This window comes from Musa acuminata, chromosome BXJ1-6, assembly GCF_036884655.1.
Source record: "Musa acuminata AAA Group cultivar baxijiao chromosome BXJ1-6, Cavendish_Baxijiao_AAA, whole genome shotgun sequence".
Classification (NCBI taxonomy): Eukaryota; Viridiplantae; Streptophyta; class Magnoliopsida; order Zingiberales; family Musaceae; genus Musa; species Musa acuminata.
The window spans coordinates 2,229,952-2,252,722 of NC_088332.1; the positions used below are offsets into that span (position 1 = coordinate 2,229,952).

At 37.2% G+C, this 22,771-nt stretch overlaps 2 protein-coding genes across 2 annotated transcripts; both read right to left on the reverse strand.

Annotated features, from left to right (window-relative positions):
* Nucleotides 1-2,377: 2,377 nt before the first annotated feature.
* On the reverse strand, nt 2,378-19,326 carry LOC135675576 (pre-mRNA-splicing factor ATP-dependent RNA helicase DEAH7-like). The gene is made up of 15 exons (XM_065185858.1): nt 19,123-19,326; nt 18,363-18,412; nt 16,473-16,653; nt 16,207-16,386; nt 15,958-16,082; nt 12,364-12,461; nt 12,002-12,110; nt 10,333-10,510; nt 8,455-8,684; nt 8,194-8,373; nt 6,934-7,005; nt 6,672-6,848; nt 6,118-6,179; nt 4,367-4,519; nt 2,378-4,265 (listed from the first exon to the last, which is right to left on the reverse strand). Exons 2-15 carry the CDS (start codon nt 18,366-18,368, stop codon nt 2,675-2,677), a joined length of 3,342 nt encoding a protein of 1,113 aa, XP_065041930.1. The 5' UTR covers nt 18,369-18,412; nt 19,123-19,326; the 3' UTR covers nt 2,378-2,674.
* On the reverse strand, nt 18,709-22,701 carry LOC135677931 (eukaryotic translation initiation factor 3 subunit A-like). Its single transcript, XM_065190337.1, has 2 exons — nt 22,493-22,701; nt 18,709-19,060 (listed from the first exon to the last, which is right to left on the reverse strand). Exons 1-2 carry the CDS (start codon nt 22,699-22,701, stop codon nt 18,709-18,711), a joined length of 561 nt encoding a protein of 186 aa, XP_065046409.1.
* Nucleotides 22,702-22,771: the final 70 nt, after the last annotated feature.

Below are 22,771 nucleotides of genomic sequence, written 5' to 3' on the forward strand. Positions count from 1 at the left end.
GTGCAAAGTTTGTTAGTGCCTAGCCAAGATTTGATCGGTTGTGTTATGCATGTAATTTTAACACTGAAAAATTAGCATCCATCCTAGTTAAACAATGCATTTATGTTGAAGCGACTCTCTATTAAAGCAAAGATTTGGGTCTTAATCCATCAAATAAAATCGATCTTGAAGGTTGCAAACTGAAACCATTTCTACAAGCTCAATGCAATGTATCTTTCCCTCATAAAACATCGACTGCTGACTATCGCAAAAAAAAGACTTAAAAGAGCAATGAATAAAGAATAAAGAAAAATACCGTTTCCAAATGAACAGAACCAGCGCAATAATCAACATCAAGAAACCAAAATACCAACAATTACAAGAGTTTCGATATAAAAAAATATTAAATAAAAAAACAAACATGAAATACGAAAATTGGATCCAGCATTTACCCTTGAAACACATCGGCCAAGGATCACCTGATTATGAGCTCTAGACAATTGAATCGGGCTTCGACGGTCGCAACCATAGCTACGGAATCCGACATACAGAGGGCCGAACGATTCCCACAAATAAACCTTGCTTCTCGTGCTGCAAGCCTGATCTTTGGGGCAGCCCTAACCCAGGCATTGCTCCTCGCTTCGATTCAAAGCGAAGGGTGGGATGAGAGTCTCAGAAAGGATCTCTATAAGGAAAAGATTGGGAGGTACTTGGAAGGTGAAACAAATCGGTCGAAGAAAAGAACTTGGAATGGGAAAGAGACGTCGTTCGAAGAAAAGACACCCCCTTTTGTGCTCGTTGACCCATAATTACCGCTCATTAACGAGCAAGGCTATATAAGTAATATCGTTAGTCATCGGTTCTTTTGTAATATTTAATTTAAGACATATTATGTATAATTGATCGCATATAACTCGTGCATTATATCTTCTACTTAGCAAACCGAAGGCACATTGTTTCATCGGTCAAGAATGTTAATATAGCATGCCTTGTTAAAATGTCCAGGTCGAAGATACGAGCAAAATATATGAAGCAAGCAGATAAATCAAGACATAATAAATCTGAAACGTAATTTTGACTGACATAATAATGCTATTTTACGGTATCTTGTCCCCTTCAAAATGTGAGCATCTTCCGCCCAACAAGAACGTGCTATGTCAGCTGATAAGCTAAAAAGATTTCATTGCACATGAAAACCTCTTGAATCAAAGAATATAAAGAATACAGCATACATTCTTTCACTAAGTTTATGTACACATGCTCTTTAATCTTTGGATAGTAATGGCCAGTGATATAACAAAGCTTAAGTAATATGGGATAACTTCATAAAAAATATGGCTCTCTGAGTGTTGATATTCATTCTGATTAGTAATTCTTATGGTACAACAGATACGTTTCAAAGAAAACACAAGTCGCTAGCTCTAGAAATTTTAGCTCGATTCACAAACCTTATTTATTGGGTCTGAGATACGTCCTTGGGCCCTTCCGCACACCTACCATGATGACTTGCTGTTGCTGTTTTGCCTTTTTCTCCCGTTCCCTCTCCTCGTTCAACTTATCTGCTTCCGCTTGCTCTTTTCTCAGATTCTCCATCTCCTCCTCCATTGCAGTCTTCTCTTCCTTCTGCTTCTTCTTGTGTTCAAGCATAGATGTATCCGACTCTTTAACAGAGAAAAACATTGGTCCCAGCTCAGCCAGCCAATGTGGCTCGATTATCCTAGTTGTAATTACTGACCAATAAAGCATGCAGCAATAGATCTAGCATATCTTAAAACCGCATGGTTGGTCAGTGCTCTATAGTGTTTTTCTTCAGGTGGCTCAAAGGTGTTTTGTATTAATTACAACAATGTTCCTTGATGAAATAAATCTGATACACGATCTCAATTCTCAATTGCTTTTCATGAAATTAACAGCCTGGTGAAACTATGATGCGTGGCATTTGCTTATACTAGAACAGGCGAAGTGGAGATCTGCAACACAAATAAATTGGAACTCAATCAAGAACCAACCATTTGTTCCAGCAGAGAGGGAGTCGCAATGTTCCAACGGAGTAGTCATGATGCCCCTTTTAGTTTCTGATATCTACTTTAGATGGTTCTTTTTGTTGCATAACACCACCATTCTGTTCTTTCCAAATTGACAATTTGGCAAACAGCTAGAAAATGATGCAAGAGAACCCACTGGATGATTTTAAGAAAACTAAAGACTTATAACAGATTCCTATATATTAAAGACCTATTTCAGAAGAAAGTCCTCATAACGTATTTGCGCTACTCATTTGCAATAATCATATTCATTCCTCTAAATCGCATGTGCTCTTCTAATGCATGCAACTCTTTCTACCAGATAATTCTGAAGCTTTATATCAAAACATAGGTCATAAATCAGAATCAGTATGTGGATCAGTCAATTGCAAAAACATAGCATTGGTTGGACCAGTCATATAAGAGAAATCAGAATCGAGAAACAAAAAAATCACTAAATTTCAAATTTTATAAAATAAGGATAATGAAAAAGAAAAGCTGTAAATGAGATGACCCCCGCTTTCCATTATTGCTAGAGGCGAGGGTCAACAACTAGTCCGGTTCGACTGATGAGGTAAAGCAGAGGCTTTCAGCACCTTGCTCTCAAAGAGAAATCTGTTGCGGGCCTGACAAAAACAAGAGACCAGCAATGAGAGTAATTCTCAGGCCTCTTATTTATTCGGTCTGAGATACGTCCTTGGGCCCTTCCGCACACCTACCATGATGACTTGCTGCTGCTGTTTTGCCTTTTTCTCCCGTTCCCTCGCCTCGTTCAACTTATCTGCTTCCGCTTGCTCTTTTCTCAGATTCTCTATCTCCTCCTCCATTGCAGTCTTCTCTTCCTTCTGCTTCTTCTTGTGTTCAAGCATAGATGTATCCGACTCTTTAACAGAGAAAAACATTGGTCCCAGCTCAGCCAGCCAATGTGGCTCGACTGCAGTCACACATTGCATATACTCCTTTGTGGTCAGTACAAGTTCATGGTAAACCACGTAATCTGGAGTGTATCCAAGCCCATACAGTGCACTGCTGGGATGCAGGTGGCAGGGCATTCCATTCCGGCAATTCACATATTCACCCACACCTTTCAATCTGGCAGCATTGTGGAAATAAGCAGAACAGATTGCTTTCCTGACCACATCCCACTCCATCCCACATGAAGTCAGGGGAATCTTCAAGGACTTGAGTATGTCTAACAGCTGGGATCTGACTTCCCTTGCCTTCCTAAGGCCCTTCACATGCAAGAAGTGGTCATTGCACCAGTCCCCACGGTATTGGTTTGCTTTCCATTGTTGGTATACATTGAGAAGTGTCAAGTGATCAGATTCTGGAACAAAGAATTTTTCCCTTGCCGCATCGCTCTCCTCTGCCCGATCCTTTGGTCGGAAGAAAACTGAAGGCACTGAAAGCATAGACACGATTGTTAAAACCTCATTTATGCACTCTAGCTGCTCCCCCATCAACAACATTTTCGCAAGCGGTGGATCCAAGGGAAATTCCACCATCTTCCACCCAATCTCAGTGAGGCTTCCAACATTGTTCAAGGCGCCCAACACCCACAGCTGGTACATTGAATTGAGAATATTTTCCTGCGGGGGCGGATCCATGAAGTCAAAATCCAAAAGATTTTCAATCTTTAAGGATTTAAGCAGCAAAACCACATTGCCCAGATTTGTTCTCTGGATCTCTGGAACAGGGTTAGGAAGCAGCTCATTTTGATACGCAGACTCTGTAAATAACCGATAGCAAGTGCCAGGACCAGTTCTGCCAGCACGCCCAGCCCGTTGGTCAGCTGCTGCTCGGCTAACTGGAAACACTTGTAGAGCATCCATGCCCATTCTAGGATTGTAAACCTTCATTTTACCATATCCTGTGTCTATGACATAAAAGATACCATCTACTGTAAGGGATGTCTCTGCAATGTTGGTTGCAACAATGCATTTCCGAGCACCATCTTCAGCTTTCTGGAAGATCTTTGCTTGCAGATCAGCTGGCAACTGAGAATAGATAGGCAATATCAAGAGCTTTGGGACTGCTTTGCTTGTGGATGCGATGAGCTGTTCCATACGCTCAGCAAGAGCATAGCAGGCAGCTTCAATCTCATCCTGCCCTGTCATAAAGATGAGAATGTCACCAGGAGCGCTTGTAATGTGAATAGTCATCGCCTGCTTAACAGCAGCTTCAACATAGTCTTCACACGGTGTTTTGCTGTACAGGATATTTACATGGAATGTCCTTCCAGGGATTTGAAAAGTCGGAACACTGGAACATAGAGAGAAAAAGGTTAGGTTGGCCAGGAGTGCAGAGAGTAAATAAATGGGTCATCAGTAAAGGTATTAGCTTACAAAGCTGACTCATCTTACCCTCCAAAGAAGTCGGAAAATTTTTTAGCATTCAGCGTCGCAGACGTTACAATAAGCTTGAAGTCGCGTCGCCTAGCAACTACCTTCTTCAGTATACCAAATAAAACATCGGTACTCAGTGATCTCTCGTGTGCTTCATCCATGATAATTACTCTGGGAAAAAGAAGTATTTCTCAGGATACACAAAGTTCAAAAACAGTTCATGTTATGAAAGCAAAGTTCTATGTGATTTCCTAACAATTTTGTGCCTCAAAAAACAAAGCATAAAAATTAAGTTTGAGAAAACAAGCAAAAGACATTCAAAGAATCTTTCCCTCTTAACAATTCGAAGATCATAACTACCTAAAGTCTGTTATGTATATAGTAACTAGAAACAATATTTGTTTTATTGCCAATATCAACATTAGCAAACAGTGAAGTTTTTCAAGCTAAGACAACATAACATCACTTAGTTTAAATCAATGCATAACTCAAAGCCCTTGTACATAACGAGACTCTATCCTCTTCGATTCGTCGGACAGGAAGAGCAGAAAAACAATGAGATCATGAATAGAAATAGCTTTATGGGTCAATTTACACTATCTACCATGCAGCAAAGGAGAAAACAAAACTATCTGATAGCATAAGCTTTAGACATAGAAAAGAACACCAAGAACTAATCCATCCAAGCTTGCAGTTAGTATGTCCAGGAAAAAGAAAAAATCCACCACGAAGTAAATCTCTGGATGATCCAATGGAGAACAAGGACAAGCAATCCTGGTTGACCAGTAGGTGACCACCGCAAAAACAAAAAAGGTAGCTGAACAAGAAACCTCGATGATATCTGTTTGATGAAGGTAGCTGAACAAGAGATCAAATGACTTGAATTTCCACAGTTAGAAAGAATGACTTTCTGGAACAACTGTGAGCATAAGATTACAGCGGTACAGCATATAAAGGGGAGTGACATGGTGAAGGATGCAACAGTAAGAATTTATAACTACAATTATCATTTGTTGATTGTATGTTCCGACAGGTTATTTGCGTATCTTCCAAAAGTAGATACCCAATGATCTAATTTAATAGTCAACATTTAATCAAAAACCCATCTCTAAATCTGCTGCGAGAAAGCATAAATCTAAGATCTTTAATCCCCTCAAGCTAAATATTAGGAAAGATATTCTATGAAAAAGAATGGCACCTCATCTTCCAAAACCCCGCCCATCTCTACATCTTCTGTCAGAAAGCATAGTTCTAACTTCTAATATCCTTTTTCCCCTCAAGCTAAATATTAGGAAAGATCATATAAAAAAGAAGTAAGAAACTCTAAAATGTTCCTCCAATATGCTTTGGAAAAGCATAGTTCTATTTCCAACTTCTCCTAAAAGTAAATAACAAGAAAAAGTCCTTTACTAAACAGTGATGGAAGAGTGTTGTGAAAGATAATTCTCAGCAATGAGTCTTAGTTTACCAGGTAATAGGTTAGTTTTATGTTCTCCTTGACTTTTTAATACTGTCACATATAGACATAACCTCTTTTCATCTTCTACCAGTGCACTTGACAATTTACTTATTGATCTGATGGACGTGAACAAAGGAAGTAAATTTTAAGAATATCCAAACATCATGGCAGAAACAAATAATCCTGCAAGCTAAAGATAATTTTCTATGGAATTTCATATCATAGAATAAGAACAACCGATTCTAAAAAGTGTGGAAAATAAGTCTTCTTAAAACAAAAATAGAAACAAAAAAAAGGACAATAAGCATACCGGTATTTGTCAAGATCAGAGTCCTTCAATGTTTCACGCAGAAGTACCCCATCCGTCATGTACTACACAAATAAAATATAACATTCTGGTGAGTATACTTCAATCTAAGATAAATGATACAATTAAGTTTATCACCAGAAATTACTAGAAGATCCTAAATAGTAGGCCAATTAGTCCAATGCATAAGTGAATTAATCAAGAGAAGAATATAGCTAGAACTTAAGTAGGAGAAATCCTAATAAGATTCCATAGCAGTTGCTAAACCAATTCATAATAGTTAACATTTTGAAATAAACCTACTGTATATACAGTGGAATGCAATCAAGGAGTGAATTTTGTCATGGAACTAAAGATATCAAAGACAATAATAAAATGATCTAAATACTTCAAATACTGTAATAAAATGAACTAAATATGTCAAATACCATAATAAAATGGACTAAAGATGCCCATGGAACAAAAATTAACATCGGAAGTTCTAGACTTTGAAGTAAGCATAAAAATAATAGTAAGAACATGAAGTAAAGAAATTCCAAATAAGGTAAAAAAAAAACCTTTATTATAGTATTTGGACCAGTGACATCTTCAAATCTTATGGCATAACCAACTTTATCACCCAACTCTGTTTCCATCTCCTCGCTGACTCGTTTAGCAACACTCATGGCAGCCACACGTCTTGGTTGTGTACAACCAATAATACTACCATTTGTATATCCATCTTCATGAAGATACTGTCAGGTAGCTTTATCATCAGCATAACAATAAACGGCTTATATGTTGAATAAAATCAAAGAGAGTATTGGAAGTGGGTGTTACCTGTGTCAATTGAGTTGTCTTCCCAGAACCAGTCTCTCCAACTACAACTATTACCTGATTTTCACGAACAACCTAATGTAGAGCAAGCAGAAGAATTAAGCACAGTGATAAAAAATTGCATAGGAAATCATGAACATATCAAAAACAACAATGATATCGCCAACACGAGGAAAATTTTTAATGGTGTTACAACTAACATGTAATGTCTCAAATTTAATAATACATAGCACAGTTACTAAGGATATCAAATATACTGGGCCATGCTACAAGTGCAGGGTATCTTAGCCTCATTCATGATATGTGTAATATGGGAGTAGTTGAATTGTTATTTGGGAATCACTCATTTAAATAACTGGTGGTCCTAGAAATCAACTATGCATCTAACAACAATGCTAGAAAATATTTTAAAAACTGGTCTGATATTGATTTTGGTAATCTACGGGACCGGTACAGTACCATTTTGTCAATGGACTTATACCTTTGGTATCCTTGTATAAAATAAAAAATTAATTTCATGTGTACCATTATAAAGCTAAGCATTTTAATGAGAAACAAAGAACGAGAGGAAGAATGGGAGAGAAACTGAGAGAAAGGTGTGAGGGAAAATAAGAAAGTGAGAGAAAAGGGAGAGAAGCTAGAACAGAGAAGGGAAAGACAATTTGTGACAGAAACAAAGGGTTGTTGAGCACCATTGCAGTCGAATGTTGTCAGTAGCTGACAGAGAAAGGATTACAAAAGAGGCAGGGAAAGGGCAAGAATGTGAAATCGGTATTCAACTTCAGCGGTGCAACGCAATGGTGAGTAGTAGTTTGAGTGAAGAGGGAGAAAAGACAGAGGGGAGAGAGAGAGAGAGAGAGAGAGAGAGAGATCAAATGAGAAGTGTGTTAGGAATCATAGAGATAGCATGTGTTGAGTTAGTAGGTCACACTCCGTCCGTGTTTATCGCAGGAACAGAATGAGAAAAGACAAATAGAGTGTAAGGAGAGGGAAAAGCATTTGCATGGCTGCTTTGAATACTGATAGCAAAGAGCAGCAATCTAGGTTCGGATGGATGACTATGGTTGTGAGAGGTGGCGAGGGGGATGAGAGTTGTTAACTTTTGGTGTTAACTTGTTTTCCTAGGAAAGCCTTAATCATTAATTTCATTCAACATATAACAGAAAACACAAAATAAGATATGACGTTTAAAGAGAACCAAACAAAGCATGCATTACAGAGTGCAAAGTGAATATGTTGACCAATACGTTTATAGATATTGACCTTCAACAGTTCCTCACGAACAGAATATATTGGAAGATACTGCCTTTGTTGTGAAATGGACTTCGACTTGGCGAACTCACTTACTGCTTCACCTTTCTCTTTCATATGCCTTGCAAACTTGGCTTCCTCTTTAAAATCCACTTCGCCTTCTTCTCCTACCACTGCAGTATCTGCATCAATCTGATATTTGAGGCAGAGAAAGTTGAGTTATTCAAAGGAGATGGACAAGAAAATTAATCAGCTAAGATCACAAATACTAACCTGCTCAGCTGTCTTCTGGACCCCTAGAATGTCACCAAGTTTTGATCCTGCCAGCTCCCAAAACCGTTGGCGTGACTTATTCATACTCTGCTTTTCATGAATTTCCCTAACCAGAGCAGAACCTTTACGAGCAATTATGGCCATATCTGATGTGGGATCTTTAATAGGCATTACAGGTTCAGCCTGTTTTGTGAATACCACCCTACCATCCAGGAAAGGGGGCTTTGTATCTGCAAAAAGTTGGAACAGGTGCTCAGTAACTTCAGCCACTTGGTAATACAATTCATTAGGACCAAACAACACACATATCAGTATAACCATGTTTTGCCAGAACATGTCAATTAACACACATATCAGTATGTGCACGGAGGAAGTTGTGAGCAAAAAGCACAAGCAGCCTTTTGCAAAAATAGAACTTCAGTCTAGAGGATTCATCACTAAGAGTTTTTTTTTCTTTTTTTTTTTTACTTCATCAAAGATAAGTTAGGATTCCTCCAAACAAACATGGTATTTAAATAAAATTTGACTCACTCAAAACAGTGGAAACAAACAACATCTCTCTGAAAGACCAGCATTTTTTCATGACGCATGGATATTTATCATAGATGATGGAATATCAGATAAGTCTAACGCAGGACAATTTCTATTATTCAAGTCTTTTATCTTTTTTATCAATGATGGCCCTTCAGGATCTCTCAAGAAACTGCTTATATTTACAAGACTTCCCAGTAGACTTCTTAAACAAAAGGGTAGCTTGCTTCTGGCATAGGTATTGTATACTATAAAGAATGCAAATGACATTCAAAATATCTTAGAAACAAGTGACATTTCTCTTCCATAAGCTCTCAAACAGCTAGTTACGTTTATTACAGAAACAAATTGCACATTTCACAACATAAATCCTTTTGGAAACATAGTAAGGAATTGAAATTCTTAAAACACAAATAGTGAATGTTAATCATTAGCACGTTAATTCTCACAATTGTAACCCAACTCTTTCCGAGTATTAATTAGCACAAGAAGCATCAACCTTAGGTTTCTGTAACAAAATGTATAGTGCATTGCACATCCGCATAATTTACAATAGAACTGAAGATGTTAACAAAATGTGAAATTGTAATAAAAAATGAGGAAGAACAATTTGAGCCCAAAGCCAAATTGCACTTAGTCAGGTCTCCATTGAGTCTAGATATGTCAGGGTTAATCTTCCTATTTTTTGTAAATTTATTTATCTTACAGATATTTTCTGGTCAAATTTGAGAAATGATTTTTTTCTATTTTCTAGGTATTACAAAATTATTTTCATTAAAATGTATAGAAATGATTTTTTACCATATTTGGATATATTTAGGTTATATTATGATTCTAATGTTATCCTTACTTTTTATATGATATGCAATACCAAATCTTGGTAAATAATCCTCCATTTTTTATAGATTTGGGTATCTTTAAATTAGATTAGGATTCTAATATTATCTTAATTTTTGGTAAGATATGTGATAACAAATCTTGGTACATAATCCTCAGGTTTGTTATGCCAAAATAATCACCAAAGTTGAACAGGAAAAATGTGCAATAATAGAAAAATATCGGACTTGATATATAAGAATTTTTTCTTTAATTTATGCAAAATCCTTTTGTAAGCACTAATATGAATCTGATTATAATGTGATTACCGTAGACACCTCACTAGAACTTGTGAACCAAAATCTATAGCATGAACAACAAACATCATCCTAAGAGTTCATTATCAACTTCATATTCCTCCTTCATGACAGAATAGGACACCGAGGTACTCACAGGAACATAGCATCAATGGTAATGATAAAGACATTACAGAGTAATACTGTAGAACAATTAGATCTAACTTCACCATACCATGAACTAAAAGGATGACTTTGCGCTCATCCTCATCCTCAAAGTTAATCTGCACCTCTGTTCCTCTAACAGCCCCCGATCTCAATAGCTGTCGGTCTTCCCACTGAGCATTATCAGCAGTCAATTGTGATAACTTCTTACTTTGGGCAAGGGTCATCAATGTTCCATCCTTACGAGTCTGCAGCATTACACATATATAAGAAAAAAAGTGGTATATGTAAATGAATTTATTTTTTCTACTATGACTTGCAATAATATTAGTACAATCTCCAAGTTGTATCAAGGATAAAGATCCAGCAGGTGATAATGACTTTGGGTTAACAAAGTCTAGATAAGTCAGGAATCTAATAAGCCAAGCTTTTCAACCGCTAAAGACAAATTTAATTAACTAGCCTTACCTCTTGAATACATCCAATATATTTCAGATGATGTTCCATACATGATAACTTAACAGGCTACATATCAAACTTTCCAGAGGTGCCATTCACTATTTTATTTATTCTGTCTAGACATTCATTTCAAAAGCCTTAAGCTGCTCCTACCATTTCAAATATTCTTCTCGGCTACTCAACATAGTGGCAGACAAAACATAGCTGCTCTTATAAATAATTTTCTTTTAATCTGAAGGGTTACTGCTGGTTCAAAAAAACATGTTCATATCAAGCCTAATACTAATGTCCTGCATCATGAGAGAGTACATGTCTTGTACAAGATGGGTCATACGACCACCGCAATATCAAAATCAGAAACATGAAACTGCATGGGGAGCATTCTAGAACCTTCCACTTCATATCAGTAATATCAAAATCCAAAAAAGCTTCAGTCAAATTATTATGAGTGAAGCAAGCACAGATGTAAGAGGTGTATAAAACAGAGCGAATGTGAACAAGGTAAAAGGCCAGATCAGAAACAAGATGAATCTTATAAGCAGGGAAAAAGGATGACCATGTCATACTTTAGGGAAAACTTATATATTAATTTCATAACTCGATACAACATACATTTCTCCTAAGTAGTATAATAAAAATTAAATCTCGATATAGATCAGAAAGACAATAAAGATTACAATTGACTGCTTGTATTTCTTATTTTCTTCTTTCTCCCAAGCCATAATCTTTAATACTGTCATATCAAAGGCTGATATGATGTATTATTGCTACATCCATCAAGTATAAGTTTGATGCTTATTTTGGATAACAATTAATTAGTTACACATACCAAAAGCTGCACTTCAAATATTTCACCAGAAACCAAGGTTAGAATCCTAAAATAACTAAAATAGTCTCAATCCCTTTTCACAACAAATACTAATAAATTAAAAATGAAAATTCTGAAAGACAGAAAAAAAATAACTTGACACAATTAATTAGGACCCAACCTCATCCATAGACTAAATCTAAATTTATAATTGCATTAGTGGTATTAACTGAAGATCCAAAATGCAAGTATCACCATGCTACCCAGGAGTATGTGCTACTAGCCTCACTTTTACCAAAACTAATTGGCTGAACTCACATTGAAGTACTTCCAACAAAAATCATTTGTGCTTCTAATTGCAAGCTAACATGAAGAGATATAAATTTATAGAGCAAAAATAATATGGAAGCTTATATTGCTAAAACTACATTATTTCGGTATCAGGAATGGAAGAGGCAATGATATATTATACCAGTTTCTTTGCCAGTGATGCTTCTTTCTTTTTATAAGAAGCATCATCCCCACCAAACAATGACGAGCTATCACCATCAAACATTGTGTTATGTTCATCTCTGTCGTACCTACAAAAAAAACATCAAGGGACTTAGAGCGCAATTGATACTTTCATGACATACCATTCATTAAGCCCCAAAGGATTATGTACAAGAAGCAATACGTCAAAATTATAGAAAATAAAAGGTGCTCAATCCTTGTTTTCAGTAAAAATCTTAGAAAAGACAAGTTGATTAAATTGAATGTCGGAGTAACATTTTCAAGACAAGTTTATAACACTTTGATTTCAGTCAAAAGAAAGGTTCATAAACAAGCACCTACCATGCTCGGTCAGCATTGTAATCCATCTCTTGGCGCATTTCCTCTGTGATCTCATAAGGCTTAAATGTGGTTAAGGTGCTTTCAGCTGCTTCATTTTCCTGGTATGGCAGATAAACCAATGAACAAACAAGCGCAGATAAGCCTTTGAATTCATTAAAAAATAACTAAGAATCAAAGAATACTAAAAACAAAGCACATAGGAGAATGAAGCAGAAGCTAGAAGGTCATAATAATGAAGACAAATGGTATGGTTTTCTCACCATGTATAAATGAGGCTACATTAACTTAATAAATAATGATATGGCAACCAAAAATGGACAATATTCCCTTGGGAGTAATTAGGCATGAATTAGTAACAGAGCCAGTGAAATGCATAGCAAACAACATTACCAGATTTCAACTTGGTATCGCTGAACCTATTAGACGATGCAACAATCAAGTATTTAACGCTAAAATCTGCGATGCCAAGCTGGTTGACATGTCCCTTTCACAAAGAATTATATAAAAATATGGTAACAATGTTCGTCTCAAGGCACAGCTTTAACTTAGTTGCTAATCGTCTGAAGCTTGTTGCCTTGTACAGGAGTCATGAAAAGAAAAATAACCATGGGGGTGTTATTTGTTCAAAATTCTTTTCTCGAAAGGTTTTTTATGGTAAGCCATTTTCTTTTTATTGGAAAACCTTTCTTGTGCCTAAACGGAACCAAAGGATGTGACTTGTAACAGCATGTTGTCAGGATGGCAACAGCACAATGCAAGTTAAAACATCATGCCAACAAGTTGACAGTATGCAACTAATAGAACCACAAAATCCATTATACATATCCACCCACAAGCTATATTTATCCGAACACCTAACCAGGATACGAAGAATCTATTCCACCAACCTCATAGTACAGATTCATCTCCAAGGTATCATTGTTGCATAAAAACCATTCATGTCATGCCATAACTAGCCACCGAATAAGAAAAATTTTGAAAGGGAAATGTATATCTCACTGGATTATCCTAGTTGTAATTACTGACCAATAAAGCATGCAGCAATAGATCTAGCATATCTTAAAACCGCATGGTTGGTCAGTGCTCTATAGTGTTTTTCTTCAGGTGGCTCAAAGGTGTTTTGTATTAATTACAACAATGTTCCTTGATGAAATAAATCTGACACACGATCTCAATTCTCAATTGCTTTTCATGAAATTAACAGCCTGGTGAGACCCACCTGGTGAAACTATGATGCGTGGCATTTGCTTATACTAGAACAGGCGAAGTGGAGATCTGCAACACAAATAAATTGGAACTCAATCAAGAACCAACCATTTGTTCCAGCAGAGAGGGAGTCGCAATGTTCCAACGGAGTAGTCATGATGCCCCTTTTAGTTTCTGATATCTACTTTAGATGGTTCTTTTTGTTGCATAACACCACCATTCTGTTCTTTCCAAATTGACAATTTGGCAAACAGCTAGAAAATGATGCAAGAGAACCCACTGGATGATTTTAAGAAAACTAAAGACTTATAACAGATTCCTATATATTAAAGACCTATTTCAGAAGAAAGTCCTCATAACGTATTTGCGCTACTCATTTGCAATAATCATATTCATTCCTCTAAATCGCATGTGCTCTTCTAGTGCATGCAACTCTTTCTACCAGATAATTCTGAAGCTTTATATCAAAACATAGGTCATAAATCAGAATCAGTATGTGGATCAGTCAATTGCAAAAACATAGCATTGGTTGGACCAGTCATATAAGAGAAATCAGAATCGAGAAACAAAAAAATCTCTAAATTTCAAATTTTATAAAATAAGGAAAATGAGAGGAATTAGAAAAAATAGACCAAAGACATCATAAAAATAATGTTGCATATCATATATTAATTTGTAATGAAGTTACTCTAAATTACTATATTTCATAAGAAAATACAGCATGACAAATAACAAATTAGCTGATGCATCTTATTTATAGTTAATATATGAATATAATATCCAAAGAAACACAAAGTGCCGTGTGTTATATTATTCATTACCTTTAAATTACTGATAAATCCTGAAGGGGTTTTGTTTTCCTAAAAACTGAAAATGTTTTGCAAATATAAATTTTATTAAACAAGTTAATAAAGAAAATAATATAAATAGAAAATGTTGAAAATGTTGAAACAATATTGCAAAAACTAAAAATAAAAAATTAATATTTAAAAGTTTTATATCATTTTAAAATATTTAAAAGATATGTTAAAAATTATTCCAGCAATACTATGTAAAAATAAAAAATAAATTAAAATCAAAATAAGATTGAAATCTTTGTAGCAATTAATTACTACTAAATTCTTTAAATGTGAATTGGCACTTTGTAATGCTTAACTTCAGAAAATGCAATATAACATACAACAATTACTATTATACTCACTGTTGTTAACAGGTCCAGTTAAATTATGTCATCATCATAACGATAGTAGTAGGTAACATGTAGACACTGGAGTCTAATCCATTCTCTGTGGAATATAAACAGCATGTTGAATCTGGTCTAAATCCAAAAATCCAATCAATAATCCAAGATACAAAAATTTAAGTGAGATTCCTAAATCTGTCAGTCTTTCCAGTTTTGGGGCCCAAAAGGGAGGGGCACTCTTTCTCCTCCCTCTATTGCGCTAAGTCTGCCTCCCTCTTTCTTGTCTTGTATTCCTCTGCAAAATTTCTTCTTCTAGGTGCCCTCTCTTCCCTCACAATCTCCCCTCCCTTTTCCCTCTCTTCTTCCTCGTCTCAGTTATATTCTCTCATTCTCTCGGTCAAATGGCAAGATTCCAAGACTTAATGGGTTGGGATGTGCTAGGATAAACCAATAATGGAAATGTCTGATCCCAGTCAATTTATCTAAATACCCAATTTCTCGGAATAAATCAGATCACCCTCAGCCAATATTGATCCAATTATCCAACTATCCTACAACACAAAACCTAGTCCTGCTCCTAATTTGTAAGACATTATGTAATCTGCACAATTACATACAATAAAGATTGACACAAAACGTAGTTAATTGCATCATGAATAAGAGTCTCTACTGTTTATAGTGCATGAACCAAGCTACAAGAACAAAAGACATTCATCTGGACATCACAGTCAATATAAGACTGCCCTCAGGTCTATAAGGTTATACAATCATCAAATAACAAAACTAACCACATACAAATTGGAATTCAGAGATAAATATGCATACAGAGCAAACTAATGCAAGGAAATAGCTGGCATCTCATTCGTCAAAATTCAAGTTAGTCTCTTCCATTTATATTAATCATAGTCTAGAGCTTAATGGCCATGGTTAAACAAGCAACTAGAGACAAGAAGCATTTATCATGATTGGCCGGATTAATATTAAAAGCTTGATTGAGGTGCTACTTCTAGCTTTAAATGTTTTGGGCATTTATCAATATGTGCAACTCTACCTTAATTTCCCAAAGTTCTGTTTTTGATGCTAATATATTCTAGGAAAAAAAACCCATCATACAGGCACATGCAAAACTGAGAACACAATGCCAGGAACCATATAGCACTGTACTTATTAGAATTAAATAGAAAATAGAAACCCTATACAGGTACCTCTGAATCAGCTGCAACAGTAAAATGTAGCCGATGTTTTCCACTCTGAGGCGAATCAGATCTTTTTGAGGAGCCTGTGGCACGTATTGGTGTTGGAGAGGGAGCTACACTATCCCATGGAGAACCTGTAGTCCCAATGGTCATTTTTATCATCAAAGCTTCTAGTGATAGTACAAATAAAGGTAAAAGAAAGAGATTTTCAAGTAAATGATATAATAACTAAAATCTGACTTATTTTGTCATACTTGCCTGCAGGACGAGGTGTATTACCGCCCAGCCACGGGGACACAAGCCATGCATCAGGTGAGGCACCTGCCAACATTGGAGAGGGTGAAGGTCGATATCTGTGAGACACAGAATAGTTGTCCCTAGAACCTCGACGTGGAGTATCTTCCCATTCCCACCTCCCGTCATCCCAGCCTGACCTAGCTGGGAATTATAGGTCTCATTAGCTCAAATAAAAAAACCATGTAGACAACTGAATAAACCACATTCAATCAAAAGATCAAACTTACAAGGAGTGTTTGAAGTCTGTTCGTGCCGACTCCTCTTCCTGCTATAATCCGTAGTATATCTGGATCTCCCGTGTTCATCTCTTCTGCCATATTCAACACTGCGATACCTTTGTTTCTCACTCCTCTCGTAATTATCTGAACTGCGAGAATGAATGCTCCTAGAGCTTCTAGACGAAGAGACCTTTCGAACATATTAAGATAGTGCATGTTAATATATACTAAAAATAGAACAGATCATCACAATATACCAAAGCTTATTTCATTTTTAACATCAAATAATCATTAATCAACAATTTGATTAGAAAATGTTAGTTACATGGTGATGACGATAAAGACGATATTTATCTGAGTTACCTTTGGAATTTTGGTCCTAGAGACTTAGTAATTTGTAATATCTAATCATCTCATTCTCTTCTGCTTTTCTAATATAACGAGATATAAAATATGTGCAGAAAAATGAAAAAGAACAGTAAAGTGGTACAAATGATGCTCCCAATCACTGATCTTCACTACAAAAGCACTTAAAGAAACTCAACCCAACCAGCATCTTGTTAATAAGGTCTATCATAGACCACCCATCGTCTTTGCAGACTTACTAGCCCACGAGGAATTACTTGCTTACGGTGGGCCTCGAATGGTGTAGATCCCAAAAGGCACCTTTGAGAGAGGAGCAGCCTTCAGCTTTGTCCTAGGCATTGGCTCTCCAACTCTTCAACTAATATGGAACTAAATGTGGCCTCATCACAGCTACAGATACTGTGGCCCGCAAAGATATGTCGGCTCTACGGTAAACCTTGCACAATTTTGACCTTTTAAGGTGGACCCCAAAGGAGATCTCCGAGAGCAGGTGGCTTTTGGCTCTCTTTATTAGGCATTCTTGCCAACTCGACTAGATGTGGCTCATCACTTGCAAAATAGAACATTATATAATTCTTAAGAAGGTTGAAGGCTTGAGGCTATATTTCTACACAAGAGATATAGTTGATATAACATGGTTAAACAGAACTATGCAAGTATAATATTTAGGATGGCCATCCATGCTTACTTAAGCGCACATCAAAAAGAACATAAAAAACTAACAATTTGCATTTACCCATTTTGATATGCACAGAATTCATATAAGCCGGCATGATAAGATTTTGGTGCTAACATGCACACCCTAAACCCAAAAAAATACCTAGTTTTAACAGCGAGCACGGTAACAACTTTTTTCTACGAAGATAGATTAGGCCTGCTACTTATTTCTAGTATGACATGATATATGCCTGAACCAGCAAAGGAAATGCATGGCAAGACATTGTACCATACCAACCAGACAACAAGCAATTCCTTCATACTTTCTTCCGTCATCGAGTCCCAATCTTAGCATACATACTGTTCTCACTTTCCAGCCACCACATACATGTCGCTAATCTCGGCTTTGGTTTTAGTAAAAATGCATTATTCCTAAACAAAAACCAACTGAAACAAACTCTATAGAAGCAACCCAATACAAGTAAAGAACTACATGCACATGATCCCCAAAAGAATATTCTCGAAAAAGCTGCATACAATTTTGATCTTACATAGTATCATTTAAACCAACATTATCATGTTGTTCTACTTTATTCAGCCCCAAGAGCCTCCACACTTCCTGACCACATCCACGGTCTAGCAGGATAACAAACTCTATTTTTCCAAGATAGTGGTTGTTGAGTTTATATCGATAACCTTTTTCACTTCCTACATTGATCAAATGGTGCACATGCAAATGCAAATGAAGTTGTCTAGTCAGAAGTATACCGATAAAAAACACAAGATCATAGGAGAATGTATGTTAAACCATGAAAAGAAATGGACTGGATAATTAATAACAGTTTAATAAAAGCTGAATATTAATTTAAAGCTCACCTCCATAATAGTTCTTCCACACGCTACTTGTGATGTGAAACGGATACTATCTGCATATAATTATGATACAATAGCATTCAATTAGAAAGCAGAAAGAACCATAAATGTTATGTAACAACAAATTATCAAAAAATAAATAAATTTTCAAACGAGTAAAGAGAAATATTCTATATTCTTATGAATGACCCCTTCAAACAAATCCAACCAAGTTTTTTTTTTCCTCAAAATCACTCAAGAACAAAAGATGATATCATAAAAACTTAACCCTCTCAAAATCTACATGCATCACGATAGTTCGTCTGAGGGGTATTTTCGTAATTTGGACAAAGGATAGAACCGAAATTTCTCAAATTTCGAAGGGTAAAACTGTCTTTTGCCCAGAAAACCCTAACCCTCTCCCCTTCTGTGTTGCCGGCGGCGGCCACTGCAGGGGCCGGGGGGCGGGGGGCGGGGGCGGCGCCGCCCCTGCAGGTGGGCGCCACCGCGGGCGCGGCACCCGCAGGAGCCGCTGCCTCGCGGCGCCTCTGCCCACGGGCGGCGCCGCACCAGCTGGCCAGCGCCGCCCGCTAGGGCTCGCTGCGCCGCTGCTAGCGGCTCGCGTGCAGGCCCAGCGCCGGCAGGCGACGCCCTTGCGCGCGGGCGCAGTGCCCGCGCGCAGGTGGCCGCCGTGCCTGCGGGCGCCGCTGCAGGCGACCTGCCTGCACGCAGATGGCAGCGCTGCCCCGTAAGCTTAGAAAAAGTACTAGCCCCGTATGCTTACTTCTTTCTTGATTTCTTCTTTGATTGAGCGCGGTTCTGCAGGGGCGATCTAAGGCCTCTTTCTTCTTGTAGGTGCCTTCGCAGCAGTCCGTCGTTTCTTGAGAATCGGACGTTGCTCGCTCAAAGATCCTATTCCAATCATAAGCCGCTGCAACAGTAATGTAGCCTACACCGCGGAGCGTAGCTTCCGGCCTTCCTTTAAGCCTATAAATAAGGGCAGCAGTTTACTCATCTCTTTTGAGTCTTGTCGGTTCTGTATCGATTGTGGCAGAAGGTTCGCCGAAACATAAAATAAATATTTTAAAATCAATCTATCGTACGAATAATATATCATTGTTGAAAAATCTTTAGGGTGAAATTACATACGTAACGAAAGAATAAAAAATAAAATCGTTAATTCCCCGTATGTTTGTTCGTTGTCGTGCGAAGATTGATACGCAAAAATTCGTAAAACTTAAAATTACATATATAATAGATAGATTGTATATCCCGATGCCTCTGTAAATTTTTACGAGAGGGTGAAAAGGGTCAAGCGCCCTCCTCTCCAGCAGTGATTCACACGGCAAAATTGCGACGCTCCTCAAAACTCCAAACTAAATAGAAGTCCCTATCAAACCCTAATGAATCCTCCCCTATTGAGTATTGGATCTGCATCCAATTACCCAAACCTTTTTAAATTCGTAGATCTATATATTTAATAATCTATAATTGGCTTTTATTAGATCTCATCCATAGGATCCAATAATTCATGGGCTTATTGGATATCTAATAAGATATATGCTCCCTCTAGGTCCAATATCGAGCTGGTCGTGAGTCATACCTGTCAGAACTCCTTCTAGCTTAGTGTATTATTATCTCCATAATAATTCATTCGACTCATCGACTATGGATATACTAGACCACTATGCCGCAGTCCCCAGATAATACAGAAGAATCCAATTAATTGGACCTGATCACGTGATCTACACGTATAAATAATGCAATTTTGAGTACAGTCAACTAACTAGATGTGTGTAAAAATGATCAAACATCCATCATCTTATTGACACCGACGGTCACCAGACTCTGAATCGACGCTTTCGATTCACATGGAGCATTGGAAAATGATCCCCACTCGACGTCTTATTAATTCCACGATGGCTGGTGACGTCTTATTAATTCTACGGTGGCTGGGGACGTCTTATTAATTCCACGGTGGCTGGTGCAGAAGGTCCGAAGACCTGGTGGTACGGTTACCCTCCTCCAATTGCAGATTAAGAGGACGAAAAATATACTAAAACCGTGAAAAGTGGTTCGATCCCCATTTATCTTACTATCATATTCTGTTAACAGATGCCAACTGCCAGCAGACTCCTTGTCATAACCTTACTCTCTCCGACTCGTCCAAAAACTCTTTAGCCTATCCATTGATATTCATTTTCAACCACTCGCTCGTAGGTCATAGATGATGTCAGCCAATTACATTGAATGCTTATTAGATGATGCTTCATGTCTAAGCTGGCTACACCACTTAGAGTTATTTTCTTATTAGACTTTCATAATCATAAGATGTTTTATTATGATCGATTCGATTATATCATTGTCATAAGAAGTTTCATGGCCGATTTGATCATTTTGTCAATTCGATCTCATTATTGTGTCGTAGGATGCTTGATGGTTGATTGTTGTCATCACATGTTAGTTCATGACTGATTGATTGCATCATTAATGTATGATGCATCAATTGTGCTATCATGGTAGAATGCTTCATGGACGATTCAATCACATTATTGTTAGAAGATACATCTTTGGATATTTCGATCGTGTTGATACAGGGATCGCCTCTTCATGTGGTTTTGGCGTGACTCTTCATTGCTTGTGTTATGCGTGTTATTCAATTTTCTCGCTTTGAATTTCGATTGCATAACGAATACTGTTTCGTGTGCAAAGTTTGTTAGTGCCTAGCCAAGATTTGATCGGTTGTGTTATGCATGTAATTTTAACACTGAAAAATTAGCATCCATCCTAGTTAAACAATGCATTTATGTTGAAGCGACTCTCTATTAAAGCAAAGATTTGGGTCTTAATCCATCAAATAAAATCGATCTTGAAGGTTGCAAACTGAAACCATTTCTACAAGCTCAATGCAATGTATCTTTCCCTCATAAAACATCGACTGCTGACTATCGCAAAAAAAAGACTTAAAAGAGCAATGAATAAAGAATAAAGAAAAATACCGTTTCCAAATGAACAGAACCAGCGCAATAATCAACATCAAGAAACCAAAATACCAACAATTACAAGAGTTTCGATATAAAAAAATATTAAATAAAAAAACAAACATGAAATACGAAAATTGGATCCAGCATTTACCCTTGAAACACATCGGCCAAGGATCACCTGATTATGAGCTCTAGACAATTGAATCGGGCTTCGACGGTCGCAACCATAGCTACGGAATCCGACATACAGAGGGCCGAACGATTCCCACAAATAAACCTTGCTTCTCGTGCTGCAAGCCTGATCTTTGGGGCAGCCCTAACCCAGGCATTGCTCCTCGCTTCGATTCAAAGCGAAGGGTGGGATGAGAGTCTCAGAAAGGATCTCTATAAGGAAAAGATTGGGAGGTACTTGGAAGGTGAAACAAATCGGTCGAAGAAAAGAACTTGGAATGGGAAAGAGACGTCGTTCGAAGAAAAGACACCCCCTTTTGTGCTCGTTGACCCATAATTACCGCTCATTAACGAGCAAGGCTATATAAGTAATATCGTTAGTCATCGGTTCTTTTGTAATATTTAATTTAAGACATATTATGTATAATTGATCGCATATAACTCATGCATTATATCTTCTACTTAGCAAACCGAAGGCACATTGTTTCATCGGTCAAGAATGTTAATATAGCATGCCTTGTTAAAATGTCCAGGTCGAAGATACGAGCAAAATATATGAAGCAAGCAGATAAATCAAGACATAATAAATCTGAAACGTAATTTTGACTGACATAATAATGCTATTTTACGGTATCTTGTCCCCTTCAAAATGTGAGCATCTTCCGCCCAACAAGAACTTGCTATGTCAGCTGATAAGCTAAAAAGATTTCATGGCACATGAAAACCTCTTGAATCAAAGAATATAAAGGATACAGCATACATTCTTTCACCAAGTTTATGTACACATGCTCTTTAATCTTTGGATAGTAATGGCCAGTGATATAACAAAGCTTAAGTAATATGGGGTAACTTCATAAAAAATATGGCTCTCTGAGTGTTGATATTCATTCTGATTAGTAATTCTTATGGTACAACAGATACGTTTCAAAGAAAACACAAGTCGCTAGCTCTAGAAATTTTAGCTCGATTCACAAACCTTATTTATTGGGTCTGAGATACGTCCTTGGGCCCTTCCGCACACCTACCATGATGACTTGCTGCTGTTGTTTTGCCTTTTTCTCCCGTTCCCTCTCCTCGTTCAACTTATCTGCTTCCGCTTGCTCTTTTCTGAGATTCTCCATCTCCTCCTCCATTGCAGTCTTCTCTTCCTTCTGCTTCTTCTTGTGTTCAAGCATAGATGTATCCGACTCTTTAACAGAGAAAAACATTGGTCCCAGCTCAGCCAGCCAATGTGGCTCGATTATCCTAGTTGTAATTACTGACCAATAAAGCATGCAG